Source organism: Corvus moneduloides, chromosome 3 (genome assembly GCF_009650955.1).
Source record: "Corvus moneduloides isolate bCorMon1 chromosome 3, bCorMon1.pri, whole genome shotgun sequence".
NCBI lineage: Eukaryota > Metazoa > Chordata > Aves > Passeriformes > Corvidae > Corvus > Corvus moneduloides.
Genome location: NC_045478.1, coordinates 34,811,602 through 34,827,372, shown reverse-complemented (window position 1 = coordinate 34,827,372; position 15,771 = coordinate 34,811,602). Strand labels below are relative to the sequence as shown.

At 36.9% G+C, this 15,771-nt stretch overlaps 1 protein-coding gene across 5 annotated transcripts in view; it reads right to left on the bottom strand.

The window, feature by feature from the left end:
* The window catches only part of MEI4 (meiotic double-stranded break formation protein 4), an 86,211-nt gene that overhangs the window by 59,079 nt on the left and 11,361 nt on the right, over positions 1 to 15,771 (bottom strand). For all 5 annotated transcript variants that reach the window (XR_004239427.1, XM_032104868.1, XM_032104866.1 and 2 more), the window contains exons 2-3: positions 14,627 to 14,875; positions 2,868 to 3,427 (exon numbers count right to left, since the gene is read on the bottom strand). Coding sequence is in view for 4 of the 5 variants with exons in the window: in XM_032104868.1 (XP_031960759.1) it covers positions 2,868 to 3,427; positions 14,627 to 14,875 (809 nt within the window). In the remaining variant the exon portion in view is untranslated. The remainder of the gene's footprint in view (positions 1 to 2,867; positions 3,428 to 14,626; positions 14,876 to 15,771) is intronic.

Below are 15,771 nucleotides of genomic sequence, written 5' to 3'. Positions count from 1 at the left end.
CAAGATCATGCCAGCAGAAGGTGCAAAGTCAGGCCCTTGCACAGATGGTTGAACCTCTTAACATTCATGCTTCACCCTTAGCAGCTGTGACTTGAGGCTCCATTTTTCAGACATTTCCAGAAGGTTTATTCCAAAGGATTGTGTGTCTAACAACTGCATGCATACTTCTGAGCTGCTCTCGAAACATGGGGGGGGGAAGGAGAAAATTTTAAAAAGGAAAATTCAAGAGGCTACATTTACTTTTAATTTTTTTATATAAATAATTCAATATTCTAAGTAAAATTACCTTTTATTTTCTGTCACATACCTTAATTGACAGACTTACTTTTCTTTCCTTTTGACACCTATGTAAATTTGGAGTTTCAGGTCAAATTCTATCCAAAGTGCACAGCTTTAGGCAACTGAATCCAGGAAAAAATTTCTGAGTACATGTCTTTGCTGGCTCTTACAGCTTCCAATGCTTTATAATTATAAATATTTCAAACAATAGGACACAACAGTTACAGCAAGTAATTCTGCTGCTGTTTTTCTTCCTTTACATCTAAGGTAGAGATAATGATTCCTTTTCCAATTCTCAAAGATTATTTAAAGTTAGTTAACTTCCTCTGAAAAATGCTGAGATTGCTTTTGAAGATGTAATTAATTAATTTAGTGTAATCCACAGCACTTCTGTTAGCTTTTTGAAGGTGTTTCTCACAGCCGTTTGTCCTTGAAAGTTCCTGACAGTTTTAATGGTGAGGATGGTAAAGGGAAAGCTGTGTCTAATACTATATTGCTGCATCAATGGCTGTCTATACAAATGCTTTTTGACAGTAAAGTTAGATACAACAGAATTCTTAATATTTTTATGCTGGAGGGATTTAAGCATTTTCCTGGAACTGAATTTCATACAGTTTGCGACTCTTTTCAGAAGATAGCCTTGTAAGTAATGGTAATTTTTTTTAAACCTTGATATTTCAATCACCACGTGTATAAAGTGATCCTGGGAGATATCTGGTACATAGCACGTAAAGAATTAGTTATACAATTTACACTACTAATTCTGAATGCTATATGTTTATTTCCATTTTCAATTCAGCTTAAAGAAAACCAATCCTCTAATCTGGAAACCTCCAAGATTATCCCTTAGTAATAGGCTTATATGATTTTTAAATTCTTTTAATCTGTTTGACTGAAGCAATGGCTGCCAATAGTAATGACTGTTAAGTCAGTATTTTGGTGGAAGCAAGATACAACACATCTCATAAAAAGCCATCTGTTTTAGTGAAGTTATTCAGAGAAAATATGCCACTTTCAAATTATGTGGACATACTCCACCTCTCCTGAATGATCATAAAAACATTTTGCAGACCTGAAACATCCCTGATCTATCAGAGTATTTTCTGCCATTTAAGATGTGACACTGCTCACTTAAACTTTGCCAGATTCCTCCAATCAACAGAAAATCCCTCTCTGGATAATGTCTGGATTGCTCTTCCTCAATTAACTTTACTTCAATTATTTACTGACTTCCCATTCAGGTAGAGGATGGGAAACAGTGGAAACACAGGACAGCATCAACTATAAAAAAGTCCTTAATGAAGGACTGTTCAAACTTTTTATTTTGTATCCAGTGATCACATACACACAAAAAAAATGAATCACACCTGTATAACTCCATTCCTATCGCAACACAAATAGAATGTATGGTCACGTCCTTTCAAAACACTGACCAGGGACACCTCTAATTAAAAACTAAGTCTTGTACCATGGTGACACTAAACTGGAAATGTTTCTGGTATTAGAAACACAAGTCCTGGAAAGATTTCTGTCTGAATGCTTTCTAACCAAAATACAGGTACATCCTTTCCATCCAACACTCTCTTAATTTGGTAATAATATTTGTTTCATGTTCATGTTCTGGGGTAAACACTCAATACACAGTGAGTGGGATTCATTTTAAATTAAGACAAATGGGTACATCCATCCACGGGCATAGCAGATGTTCTGGCTCTCATTTTGCTAAAGGCAACTTTAGAATTTATCCTAAAATAGGGACCTAGTACCCAGTGAGCATTCTTTAGGCTCCAAGAATTACAGGGACAAGATCTTCATTTGCTCTAATGGTAGTGTAGTTGCCTACATGGGGACACTAGATTGGTACGTCTGAGTGTCAAACAATACCACCATTGTGTCTGTTCCAAGTTAACTCTAAAAGCCAGAATGAAAACTAAAAATCCTAAAACAGGCAGTGAAATTCATTACCTGTAGGGCATCTTGTGAGGACAGACCAGTGATATTTCAGTTGAATGAGGAAATTAACAAGATGATACATGGAACAATACACACTGATGAATACAAACAAAATGCAACTCAATCCTATTTGTTGTTTGTCATGGGGATATATTATTTTTGAACTCTTCACTCATTTGCTTATATATTTTTAAAACACAGTTCGCAAGTATCTAGAGGAAGATGGATATCTGAAGCAAATGAACTATTTTATCTAGATGCTCAAGAAAGAATAAAAAAACTGTATATTCATTACATATGAATGAATATCTATAGTATATCGTCATAAAGCAAGAGAAACAATGTGGTCTTCCCTCGTATTTTCTATGAAGTTGCTTTAAACTGCATTTTTATCAGTTATTTAAAGGTCCTGTACTTGGGAATAGGCTAGAACTTCTTGCAAGCATGAGCAAGAACTTTTTCAAGTGCTTCAGAGCATTTATTGTCCATACTGCAGAAAAGAACAATCACAAAAATCTCTGAGTAGTACTCTTCAAAATATAAGACAAACTTGTATTTTAAAAGTGCATAAAACCAGGAGAATATTACAGCATATGGAAGTGGGATATGAAAGATAGAAAACATTTCAAACTTACCCTATTGACACTCCTATTTCTTAAAATAATTTGAATTAGATTTTTCTTAAATTCTTCCATCTTCTTGAAACACTTCTTCAAAACATGATTAGATAATTTAGTATCAGTTATTAAACTGATCAAAACAGAAACTCCTTCAGTAAGGAAACTTGGAGCTGGGAATTTAGGACTTTTGTAAAAAACAGTCAGTCCATCAAGCAGCTGAGACACTGAATTCCATATGGTGAAAGAATCATTCTCAAGCTCTGAGAAGTCTGCTTGAAGAATTCCTCCTTCTGACAGTTTTCTTATTTCAAGCAAACGTTGCAAAAACTGCACTGGAGCAGTCAGAGATTGCTCTTTGCTACTACGGCAAAAGTTCAGTGGGGGAACTCTTTCCAACCAATGTTTAGAAGTGTTGACATTATGCTCAGATTGGTGAAAATCTGAAGCTATGCCTAAAGAATCAAATGCAGAGTCATTACAGACATCACATCCAGAGTCTTCTAGCTGGCTTGAGTAACTTGTAGGGTTTATAGATTCCCGACCCAGAAGAGCTTCAGCAGACGTATCCTGTTTTCCTGAAATGCAAACATCACAGTTACATTTGTGCAATACTTAAACACATGCTTATTGAAAGTGCCATATATACTTTCTCCTTTTTGCTTCCATGCAAAAATCATGTAAACATGTCTATGTTGGCTCCCCAAGAACTTCCCATGACTAGAATTTAGCTGTGGAAGAACGTATTTTTAAATTAAAGTAAAAAATTTCATTAGTTAATGTCTATTTGTGAACAAGATGTTTTATGCTCATAGTAATATGAACAGTAATTTTCAGTTTAAAATTGTCAGAAATTTTCAGTTTTCCTATATATAATTTAAGTAGACATAAACCAAACAATTTAAGTGAATATCTATACTCCCATTAATTTACAGGGAAGAAAATGCATGTAAATTCCTGGTCTTCCAAACATTTTTACTGCTTTTATTCTCAAAAACTCTGACTGGTATTAAGAGGCAGTGAAAGTCTGTTCCTATAACTGCATCAAACAAAATATTCTTTTTTATGTGTGCTCTTTCTCCCCAGTCAGGTAAGAAATTCTAACAGTCAAAGTTGAACAGAACATTAGATTTGATTTTTTCATTATTTAACAAAGAGAAACATTTGGAATCAAAAGCTTCTTCAGTCATCACCTATCTCACACCATCTCCTTCAAAGACACACAAACTACATTACAAGAGGTATGCAGTACATTCACACCAATAAATTACTTTCGTGCGCTACTGTAGGATCTCTTTCATCCCATTTCACACATTAAATACATTTAAGGCAATGCCTCTCAACACAAATTCAGCTCCAGGTGACAAAAGACACCTGTCCTACATGCTACCTATGCCAAAAGATCACAGTCAAAACAAGCCAGAGAAGTGAAGTGGAAGACCAACACAGGTAAACATCTCAGTGCCACGAGGCAAGGCTAGAACCCCATCTGACCAACTCCTGGCTCAGCCCTGCTTACTGGGACAGAGTCACAAACTGCTTCCCCTCTCACTCTTACAAAACATGCCTACACTGTTCACATTTTCCACAAGAATCCAAAGCAGTACCATATTCCTCTGCCTTTGTATTCTTATTAATTTTTAAAAATTATAGATGGTTTGGCCTCACAGGAAATAAATGTTGTATTTCATAGACAGTTAAAAAAAGCATTTTTAACACAGAGAACATCCCTAGGCAGCAACCTACAATATTCCGTATGTTAATAAAACACTACTCAAAAATTTCAATACAGACTTCATTAAATTCACAATTTCAAATTAAATTCTGACCATTAGTTCAGTCTCTGAAAACATACCAATACCAATGAGAGTACTATTACTGAGATCAAAACTGGAAATGTGGTTTATTTATTTATTTATTGTTGAGTTTCACATCTTTAACATTCAGACATATTTGAAATTGCACAGTATTGGTACCAACTGACTCAAAATGAGAGGTCTAACTGTAGGAAAATCAACTTCCATTTCCAGGAGGTAGGAAAAGCTGGACATTTAAGGCCAGCCTAGCATTTTAAAGATTAACACTGTTTCCAAATGCCCTGCATATCCAAACTTGGAAAGCAAGAAAAGAAGCAAAGCACACTTCCCAAGGTCTGACGAACAAGAACAAGCATCCATTTTCTATGTCTTCTCTCCCTAGGATTTTGAGCAAAACACATTTCAGAAGAAAAAAAATGAAAGCTGTTTTTGGTTCCATTTAAGGAAAATAAGCTTCCCTTCCAGGGAATCCATCTACAGTGAGTTCTGCTATGTGGGTATTTTGTTCCTGTTCTCAATCCCATGAAAACATGAAAATTGCTCATGAGGATTTAATGTCAGAAGTCAGAAGCAGTAAAGCAAGAACTATGTGCAAAAACCCCATATGTATGTTTGCTGATTCTCTTGTGGAAGTAAAAAAAAAAAAAAACAACAAACCAAAAACAGAAGAGGTGAAAGAAAGGGAAAGAAAAGAGAAGAAAAAAGGAAGAATAGTACAGCAATATCCATAGAAGAAAAACTTAAGATGTTCCCAAATGTAAGAGGTAGGGTATTCAATGAAACACTCCTTCTAGTATGAGACAATGTTCCATTTATGGCTGGATTGCTATTCATTGCAATATCAAACTCCTGTTCCATGACGAGTGTCCGGAAAACCCTGTTACAGTAAGTCCCCAATAGCAGTATATTTCCATCTAAATGAGTAATTCCATCTAAAATACTTAAAATTGTTAAGCTATTTACATGTTCCAGACATTTGGGGAGGAGGTGGCAGTTATCTTGTAAAAAAAAAAAAAACAAAAAAAAATCCACCAGGAAATACTCATTATTCCCCTCAGAATGTCTACAAATAGCTTGTAATTTATTTCTTGAAAGAAGCTAAACTCATCGCTTTGTACTTACCTACTGTTTAAATGAGAAGGCAGTCTTGATGTTCACACCATGTGGTTATCAAGTACAAAAATAAAAAAATAAAAGCAATGGCCTTTAAAATAAGCCTGCCTGAGACTAACAAGAATCTGTAAATAGTAATTTCAAGAACATTTGACTATAAGTGTATTGGAACAAGAAATATGAAAATTTAGTGTGTGTGATAAAGTGACACCAAATTTACACCACCATAAGTTATGAAATATCTGGTCATCAACAATTTTACAGTCTCCTTAAATTTGTCACACCAAATTCAGGAAATATTTAAATTCTTAACTCCTATTTAGGACTTTAGCTCCTAACTAAATTAAGATCCTGAGATGAAAAACAAAGCAAGATCCTGAGCCCCAAACAAAGCGAGATGTGGTACCACAGAGTCTTGGGGCACAAAGGCTGAAGAACTCACATGGTTCTACACATATCCACTACTGCAGAAAGAGCATGGCCTGAAAATCAGAAGCCACTCAAGGGATGAGGGAGTGACTTACATACTGAGCAGCGTGTCAGCAAGGTGTGCAGGCACTAGAACTCAGATGTACATACCCCTGTGGGACCATAAAACAGAGGCTTTCATCAGGGCAGTGAGATGGCAACGTGCCCCATGATTAGAGAAGGGGGAGTCTTCAGCTAGTTCTGAGGAAGCAGAGCTCTAGAAAACACCAAAGGCAATTCAATGTCCCACATTCATTCTCTCCCTACCCAATGTGGAGTAAAAGAGACAGCTTGTATAAGATCCATGCAGCAGGAGCAGGGGTGGTGGAAGATGCTTCCTTAAGACACTGTGCTAGTGGCTGCCACAGACTGGAGCACATTTGAGTGAGAAAGGTCAAATGCTACATGTAGTTCAAAATTTAAAAACTGAAGAAGGGTCCTCAACTCATGAAATTGCTGTGAAATGGTAAAATGATCTTCAAGTCTTTTGGAAAACTTAATCTACCTGCAGTTCCACCACCAACAGGGACTGCAGAACAGAAAAGAGGCTTGAAGGTGGCAGAGGTAAGAAATAAAGTGAAGAGGTGATCTGAGTTCTGCAAAGAAAAAATTACTTCAGTTTCAAGCATTAGACTTTGTTTATATTCTCTCATTTCCTGAGCAGACACATGGATTATCACTTGAAAATAAAAAACATTGACATCAGACACGTAAAGTTATCTTAAAACTCAGTTACAATTGATACTCTCAGTTCCACTTCTAAAAGAAAAAACAAGAGACAATTAAAAATGAGACATTCTTAGAAATCTCTTTGATGATACTGCATTCTGCTTTCCAAGTAGGTGTTCAGTCAATAACCTCTAAAAGGAAATTAAAAACGTAAGTGAAATTATGTCCACTTCTACATTTTTCAGGACTCTGTTATTCATCATTTAATTTTCATTGATTGGTTTGTTTGAAGTGCATTTTCCGTGAACAATGAATCAAGTTTATTCTCTTCTTTCAAAACCCATATGTTTTCTTTGCCTTTCTTTCATGTGTAACTGTCTCTATTCTGCTGCTTTCATTACTAACCAAGCTGACTGGCCGAGGAAAAAAACAACTCTCCCCCGCTTATGAACTACTATGTGTTTAACACCTCATTGTTGTCCTGACCTGGAACCAAGCCAAACTTCTATTTTCATTATTCCAAAATAATAATGCCAAAGTATTATAAAGATTCTAGAATTCTCCAAAAAAAGAAGTTTTAGAAGCCTTGTATCCCACACTTGGCTTCTGCATCTCCATGGGGGTTTTTTTTATAACTGACTTGGAAAAGAAAGGTCCTCTGTTTAAATGCAAGGTGCTTTTTCATTCTAAAGGTGCATGCTGACATATTTTATCCCATTTAGGGATAATTTCACAGAAATGAATATAGGACTGAGTATCTAAAATTCTCAAATTGGTCAATGCTAGGTTTATATGATTCTCTAAAGGCTTAGAAGTATATACTTCAATTTGTTAGGGATTTTGCTTAAATAGAGCATCTAAATGTTTAGAATTCAGTAAGAACTGAAAAGGTTTTTGAGGATTGAAACACTCATTTTTAAGGGATCTCTGTAGATGACAGCACAAATCTTCTGTAGTTCGAGTCAAATAAAGAGTACTTGCAGTAAAGATATTAAATGATAAATAATCAGGCTACAAACATACGGATTTGGCTCTGCTAATGCTCATCAACCAGCTTTGACAACAAAAAATCTGACAAGCTTTACAATATTGACCATCTCAATGACGTGACTGAAATTTGAGTTCTAAGCCAGATAGGCGACATTTCAAAATACTAAATGAATTAATGTATGGTACCTCTGAAGGCTACCTCACTGAACTGGTTGTACTGAACTGGAAGCATTATGTCTTATTAAAAGTGCTCTCCATTATGAAACAAACTGAGCTTTGCTGAGAGACAGGACATAGCAGCCAACGAAGACCGCAATGATCTGGATGCAACTTAATGAGATGAAGGCTGAAATGAGGTGGACTCCTTAGCAAGTCAGCTAAAGTGTGCCTTCCTAAAAACATCGCTTTTCTTGAATACAACATGGTATAAATACTTGGCTTTTCTGTTTATATATCCAGAAGGACACAAACAAAGATCTGCTTGAGGAACTAGATTCTAAGTTTGAGTTGGGTTAAGGTTGCCCAAAGGGGTTGTGGAATCTCCATCCTGAGAGATACTCAGAAGCTGTCTGGACACGGTTCCGCACAACTGGCTCTAGGTGTCCATGCTTGACAAGAGGCTTGGACAGGATGATCTTCGGTAGTCCCTTCCAGTCTCAACCATTCTGTGATTCTGTATTTCCAGGGAAAACATTGACTGATCCTTATTTTCCCACAGCAGACTTAAAGGCAAAAGGATCCCAACTGCCATGGCCACACTTCTTAACCTGTTTTTACCATATACATTCAGTTTTCTCCAAAACTATCATTCTGTTACCCAGAAGAAAAGAAATTAATCTACACTAAATTATGAATCCCACTTGCTTTTATGAACCTTATTCCTAAAAATCACTATCCATCTTATAATGAATTATTAAAATAATAACAAGCCCTTTCTCTTGCTGGGAAAACTGGGTTGGTTTTGCCTCTGAATGGGTTCCTTACACAGAAATCTGGAAAGAAAGGGATGCTTCTTGGGTCCCTTTGCCCCAAGTATGTGCTTAGAACAGCTGTAGCAATGCCGTCAGATAAGACAAGCAGCACCTGCTTTCAAAAGGAGAAAGTTTCCACAACCAAAACGGACCTGTTATCCATGGAAGGAGCAGTATTCCGAGATTTCAGTGAATCATTACATTCCAGCTGGTGATTTTCCAGATTGCAAATTAACTTATTTAATTATCCTGAAAAGGCCTCAGCTTTCATAAAGTTCCCTATTGTGTCAATACAATTACGGAGAACAGATTTATCTCATCATCATATTCCAAGAGCCATATTCCTGTAAATCTGTGCTAAACACAATTTAACTTCATTTTTTCCATCTCACAGATCTGCTCTCATTTCTTTTCTCTCCTCATAAAAACATAAAATACTTAGGTTGTGAGACATTCCTTGCCATGCTGCCTACTTGCACTATTGCCACTGGTAGAAGCATGGGAGTACACCAGTACACTTAAGATGTCAAATGACATTTCAGAAGTACTGTCTGTCTGACATCCCCATGCTTTAGGGAAAAAAATGTTGAGATGACCCACTGGACTGCCCTTATGGATCTGTATGGAGAGAAAGACACCTATTTTTAATGGGGGGGGGTGGGGAGGCAAGAAATAGGGAGGTAGAATGTCTTCATGCAGAAACATCACATCCCTAAGCACCCAACAAAAATAATCAGAACTGTTTTCCATGGCAACATCAAATTAAGAGTTAACTGCTGCCCGATGAAGAATCCTCTCACCTTAGAAAAAGGAAGATAGAAAAAGAAAGAAGTAAACTATACCCCTCAGAGACTGACAGCTCCTCCTCAATTGTCGTGCTTTGGTACTCCTTCAAATACCGGGGGGGGAAGTGATAACAGGACATAGCAATCTGTAACAGCAGCTCACTTGAACACACCAACCTGAAAAAACAGCTTTTCCTTAAACATACCACGATAACTTGGAAATTATACTCTATAGTCCTCTACCCTATTGCCATGTTATAGGAACTAAAATTGTTGCTAAGTGCTATTCACAACAGATTTCACACTATTTCATCCACCTTCTGGGGAGGGAAATAATTTCTCCTAATAGACTAATGTGTTTGTATCATTACTATTCAGTCAGATGTGGACTGCTGTTATCTCCACTAACAAGGAAGACTCCTTTATGAGGCTGCAGATAACCTATCTACTGAGGAAATCTTCATGTTTTGGTCTGACCTTTCTGAATTCATCTGATTGGTTTCTCTTTGAAAATGAGCTTAAAAAAAATCTATTATCAATTATGTTCTCTCACCACTCCTTTTAATGTAAGGAGGCAGAGGAAACATCACAAGTACACTATTTAAGTCATGATGGAGAGCTTTGCCCTTTCAGAAGTTTGAAATCCAGTTACTCAGAAAATATTTTGACTGGCCATCACTGTTCCTGACATTATGAGAGCAGGACTTATCTGATCCTATCTTTGCCTGTCGAGGAAATCCTGGGGTATAACATAAGCACCCAGAGTTTCTGCCTCTCCATTTTGAGCAAGAAATTCCCAAGCCATGACTTACAGGGAAGTGGAAAGGGAAGAGAAGGCTGAATTCTGTGGCCCAAACCAAGGCTGCTGGTAAATAGTAGTTCTGTATTAGTTATTATCAGTTTTACTTCAGCCGTTGAACTGGCTGGTTCCAGTTCTATAAGCTCCCAGTGAGAAGAAATGAGACTGAAGTGTCTTCATTCACACTAATCTACAAAGGAATTTGTTCCTTTTTTACACATGTACAACTAAATTCCTAAAGAACCATAACAAGTTAGGGAGTGAAGCAGGAGATACAAAATTCTTTTTTTCCTCTGGGTCTTATTACTCAAAGAGATACAAGCTGCTTCTTTGACACAGAGAATAGAATTTAGAGGACAGTATCCTGAAAGGTGAAACACAGCCTCAGCATACAGTTAAAAATCAGACATTCACGTTAATCACATTCCCCCTCAGAGTTCAGCATTTCCCTAAACACACAGACACACTGTGGTAGGGTGGCTGGCAGACGTGCTACTGTGGAGGTTAAGAACAGGAGAGAACTCCAGGGCATGGCAGAAGAAGTTCTACTGTAAATGATCTATAAAAGGAAGATTAACCTAATTCTAAAAAAGTGCGGTGTGGAGAGAATCTGGTTTTTATTTTAATTAGAGGAGCAAGCAGCTCAGTAAATTCCTACCCACCACATAAGAAGTGAGTAACTTGAACCAAGTTTGAAGGTGAAGCTAAGGAAGAGAGAATACATACTTGATACACGCTTTGCTAAACATATACCCTGGACAATCGATTTGGAACCTTCAAGAGTATCAGCCTGAAGCAACCAAGGCAATAAACATCTATCCTCTAAACTGTCATTCCGAAAATATGTGCTTGGCCAAAAAAGGGTAGAGTACTGCATTTATGCCTTCTTGGGCTGAAGTAACAGCTGCAGGCTTTTCAGAACTGTTTAACACAGCTTGCCAAGAAACAATATGATCATTGATTTTATGAGTTGATAACAGTGAAGGAATTTGTCTCAGAGGACAGGTGCTTAAATCCATTAATCTATCAATTCATCGATGCTTTGTAAGACCCTTTATCTTTTCATGTTGCTCCAAAGCAAAGTGACAACAGAATGCTCAAGTATTTTAATGCTTATTCTTAAGAGTAACACCAAGAAGTTTCTATCCTCCTTTCTGTGAAATGTAAATTTGGATCAAAGAAAGACAAGAAACTCTGATTTAACATGAAATTTGACTTCTGTTTTCTACCCATGGGCATAGTTGTCAGGACAATACTGTCAAGGTGAAAAATAACAGATAATTGCAAAAAGATTTGCTTCTCCTCCTCCTCAGATGATTGGCATACAGCCAAAAGCACTACGAAGGAATAGAGTCCTTGTATTCAGAAAGACAACTGAACAGTAAGTAAAATAAGGAACTTCCAGACACAGCGCAGTCAGTGAATACAGACCACTGCGCTTTCATAAAAAACACATTAAACCATAAGAACTCATACCACCAAGCAGTTTACCTGCAGCAAAGCAGGCTTCTCCCCCTAAGTTAGGAACTGACAATTTTTTTAGTGTCTCTGAGGACAAAGAATTATTCAGGTGGGACAAAAAAATTTAGGCACCATACCTTTTAAAAATGCATTCTCTGTTCTTTATCCTTCATGTATTTGCACATCCATACTGTGTTCAACTGTACGTGGAGGGGGAAAATAGGTACCACTGCTTCAAAGAGCTCACAGATTTCTCACATCAGGGAAATAAAACTCCATGGGCATTTTCTAATCATTACTGAAGCCCCTGAAAGATCTACTATTATTATTACAAACAGCAGGTGGGAGAGGAAAGCTCTCACATTTGGAATGCAAAGCAGAGAAGATACAGCTGCAAAGTGAACCTTGGCTGAAGGACTCAAACTCTTCAGTTCTCAAGAGGCACCAGCAGAAATAAATGCAGTCTCATCCTTACTGCATGAGATTTTCTGGTGGTGAATTTTGTGAAACCCAGATATTCCTGTATCTAAAGAGTTGTTAATCGAAACACAAGAAAGCCATAGAAAAGCTGGGGGTTTGAAATATTTTTAAAAGGCTGCATTATTTTAAGCAAAACACCAACTCCAGAAATGAGGCTGGAGAAATGAGTGGAGGAGGAAAAGGATCCTTGATATCTTAGTGCTAAGAACAAGTCTAGTTATTACCCTCAGCCCTAAAGAGCATACCTTTGGTGTGATATTAGGTGGTAAACCTAGTATCATCATCCATAAGGATGGCTTGATGGATCTATAGTAGTCTCACTTGAAAAGATGAAACACCGCTTATTACCACTTTTTCTCTTAACTTAGATTCAAACTCTTTGTGCCTTTGTATTTCAGCAGTAGCCACCCTTTAGATTCTAATCTCCATGGGCTTGAAAAATCTCAAAACGGGCACAACACATGAGAAAGGTGCTGTATTTTTTCTTGGGGCAGAAGATGCCAGTGGTGTAGCGGTCCCTATTTCAGGTAGGCCTTGCTTCTATGACCATCTTCCCATACATGTCAACCACAGGTGTTCTACTATTAATGTACATCATCAACTTGATCTCCTGAGGAGTATGTAGATCTCACCAACAGATCAGGTACCAGTAACAACCTTTCTTTACTCAAATGCACATGACCCAGCATTTATCTCTAGTGGAACTGTAATCATGAATGCACACTCAGCAGAAACTTAGCACAGGTATAAGACATCTAAAATTAGAAAAGATTTATCACAGTTTAAATCTTCAGTGTAACTTGGGCAATGAAAATGAACATCCTTTGCAAGACGTGTTATCTGCCAGGGACAGTTTTCTTTGCCTATCTCACAATTAAAATTTAGAGTTTAGAGAATCTTTAAAAAAATTAGACTTAGAACATGGAAGTTGAAAATGAATTGATTTTGTTTGCTATGTTTTGCTAATTGATAGTGTTTGCTGTGTTCTGCTTAATCCACAATCAGAATATTCTCTCCAGACATTAGATGTTTATAAATCTCTCCTGATCATATGCAGCCAGTTCTTCAAAACATAAGACACCTGAGGGAAGCTGCATCTTTAAAGTTACTTTTAGTTTTATATGTCATATTTGCAACATGTTGCAGAAAACAGACACCCAGACAATAATGAAGTAAGAAGGGTCATTAAATCACTTCTCTGTAGAGAAAGGTCTATTATACAAAAATACATAAACCATTAGAGCTTCTAGCTGAAGTCTAATGATCCCCCCTATCAGTCAACGTTACAAACTAGAGATCATTTCACAAGGCAATAAAGAAGCTACTGTTTCAGTACAAAAGCAGTGTGGTAAAGCCTTATCAAGTTTTCCACCAGGGAACCTTTTAAAAATCTCAAGTCATAAAGCAATTAGTTATACATCTTGATTTTAGAGATCCCTTCAACAGTGAACTTTCTCTCTCCTTCAGCCCAGAGCATTTTGACCTCCATCTCCCAGGAAAGTATCTCCCCAGAGACTGCAGAAATCCTCCATTGCCTGATTTCCAAGCTCACACAGTGCCACTGATATCTTGAATTGAGCATGACTCACTCCACACGCATAAGTCAGAGAAACAGTGCTGTTTGAGACCATCTTTTTTTTTTTTATCTTCTTTGAATAAATGCTTTCCTGAATCCAATAATATCAGACTCACAATATTTTATATGCCATAAAAAACATTCACAGTACCCACAGTCTCAGTACACTTGCAGAAACAACAGATATACTGTTCTTTGCCTGCCCTACCTTCCTGTTACACATATTAGGGATTAACGCTTCCAAGACTTTAAGCTTAAATTCTGATTTTAAACATCTGTAGGGTGGTTAAAAATATGCAGTATGTCTTTAAGACATGTTCCAAATGTAAATACAAACTAGTTCCTACAAACTAGTAGCTCCAAGGTTATACAGTAACATTCTGTATTGACAATTTTGGTCTGCAATTATTTTGTATAATACATATTGATTCTGAAGGTTAAATATGTAAATTCTGCATCAAATTCTCAAGCACAATCCCATTACAAATAAATTAAGTGTTCCACAACCTCAGAACTGTGGAAAAAAACAAAAAACTGTACACTGAAGACTCCCACATCTAGTACAAGAAATGGTACATGAAAGGCAACATGAAAGCTGTTTGGTTCCTTGCTATTGCAACATAGCCAGAAATTATTTGAGTAACTTACTATTTTCCAAGCAGAATCTTGGAGAGATCCTGTTCAAAAGAAGTTCCTGTCGTAATCGAAGAACTTCAGCTTCCAGCACTTCCACTTTCCATTTCCATCCAAAATCCTGTTCGGATACAGTTTTGGCAAGGTACTCTATGTATTCTTTGGAACTCTTCCCAGGTGGTTTTGAGTGGATAATTGCAAAAGCCAATGCTAGTTTTGATATTTTCAAATATGAAATTTGATTTTCTCTTCCATCTTTGATTTCTGTTGCATTAGAAAAACAGAAAACAAAAAGGTTACTTCACTATGACTCCATTAAGGAAATGATGCACAATACTTTCTTGGCTGTGAAAACTGTTCAACAGTGAGACCAATTCTTTTATTTCCAGTGCATTCCTAAATCATCAAGGAGAACAGAAATACAAGCATCTCTGCTCAATGTGAGAACAGAACATACATGAGCTGCACTCCAGCTATAAAAATAAAATTCAGCTGGTATTTGAGAATAACTGTGGAAATAGTAAGCACTTCAAATAGGCTTATCCTAGCGAAATTTTCAATGCAAATGTTATCTCCACTGAAACAAAGATGAAAAAAGTAAAAATACTAACCTCAAAAAAACCACCCTGACACTCCCTCCCCCCCAAAAGGATTCTAAACCCATGACCAAAGAATGCGTTTGGGGTTCTTTATACTTAAACACAATACGTATAAATTTTTGAAAGTGTGCCAAAAGGTCCCAGTGCTCAAAAGATAAAACTCTGAGGTTGTCTTTGATTTTGGACACCTCGTATTGGTGCTCTTGAATTTTTAAGTCCACATTAAGCCTCAAGCATGCAGAAAGCTAGGCAGACAGCTTCAAAGTGATGCAAGTGGCTAGTAAGGTAGTAAAGAAAGTTTTATAAACTCTGTTACAAACAGTGAGGATGGGGCAAAAGGCATCATAAGAGTAAGAGAAACAAAATATTTAAACAGATGATTATGTCATGTGCAACAGCACAGGACCTAGGTGCAGAGAAGGAAAAAATGAAATTAAAACCAACTAATAATAACCAGCCCATCTAATCAGCAAAGTTACTTTTTTTTCCTAATTCCACACCATTTTCATTCAGTTGTTTAATGTATTCTTTTCTTGAAAAAATATCACTCCCAGAATAATT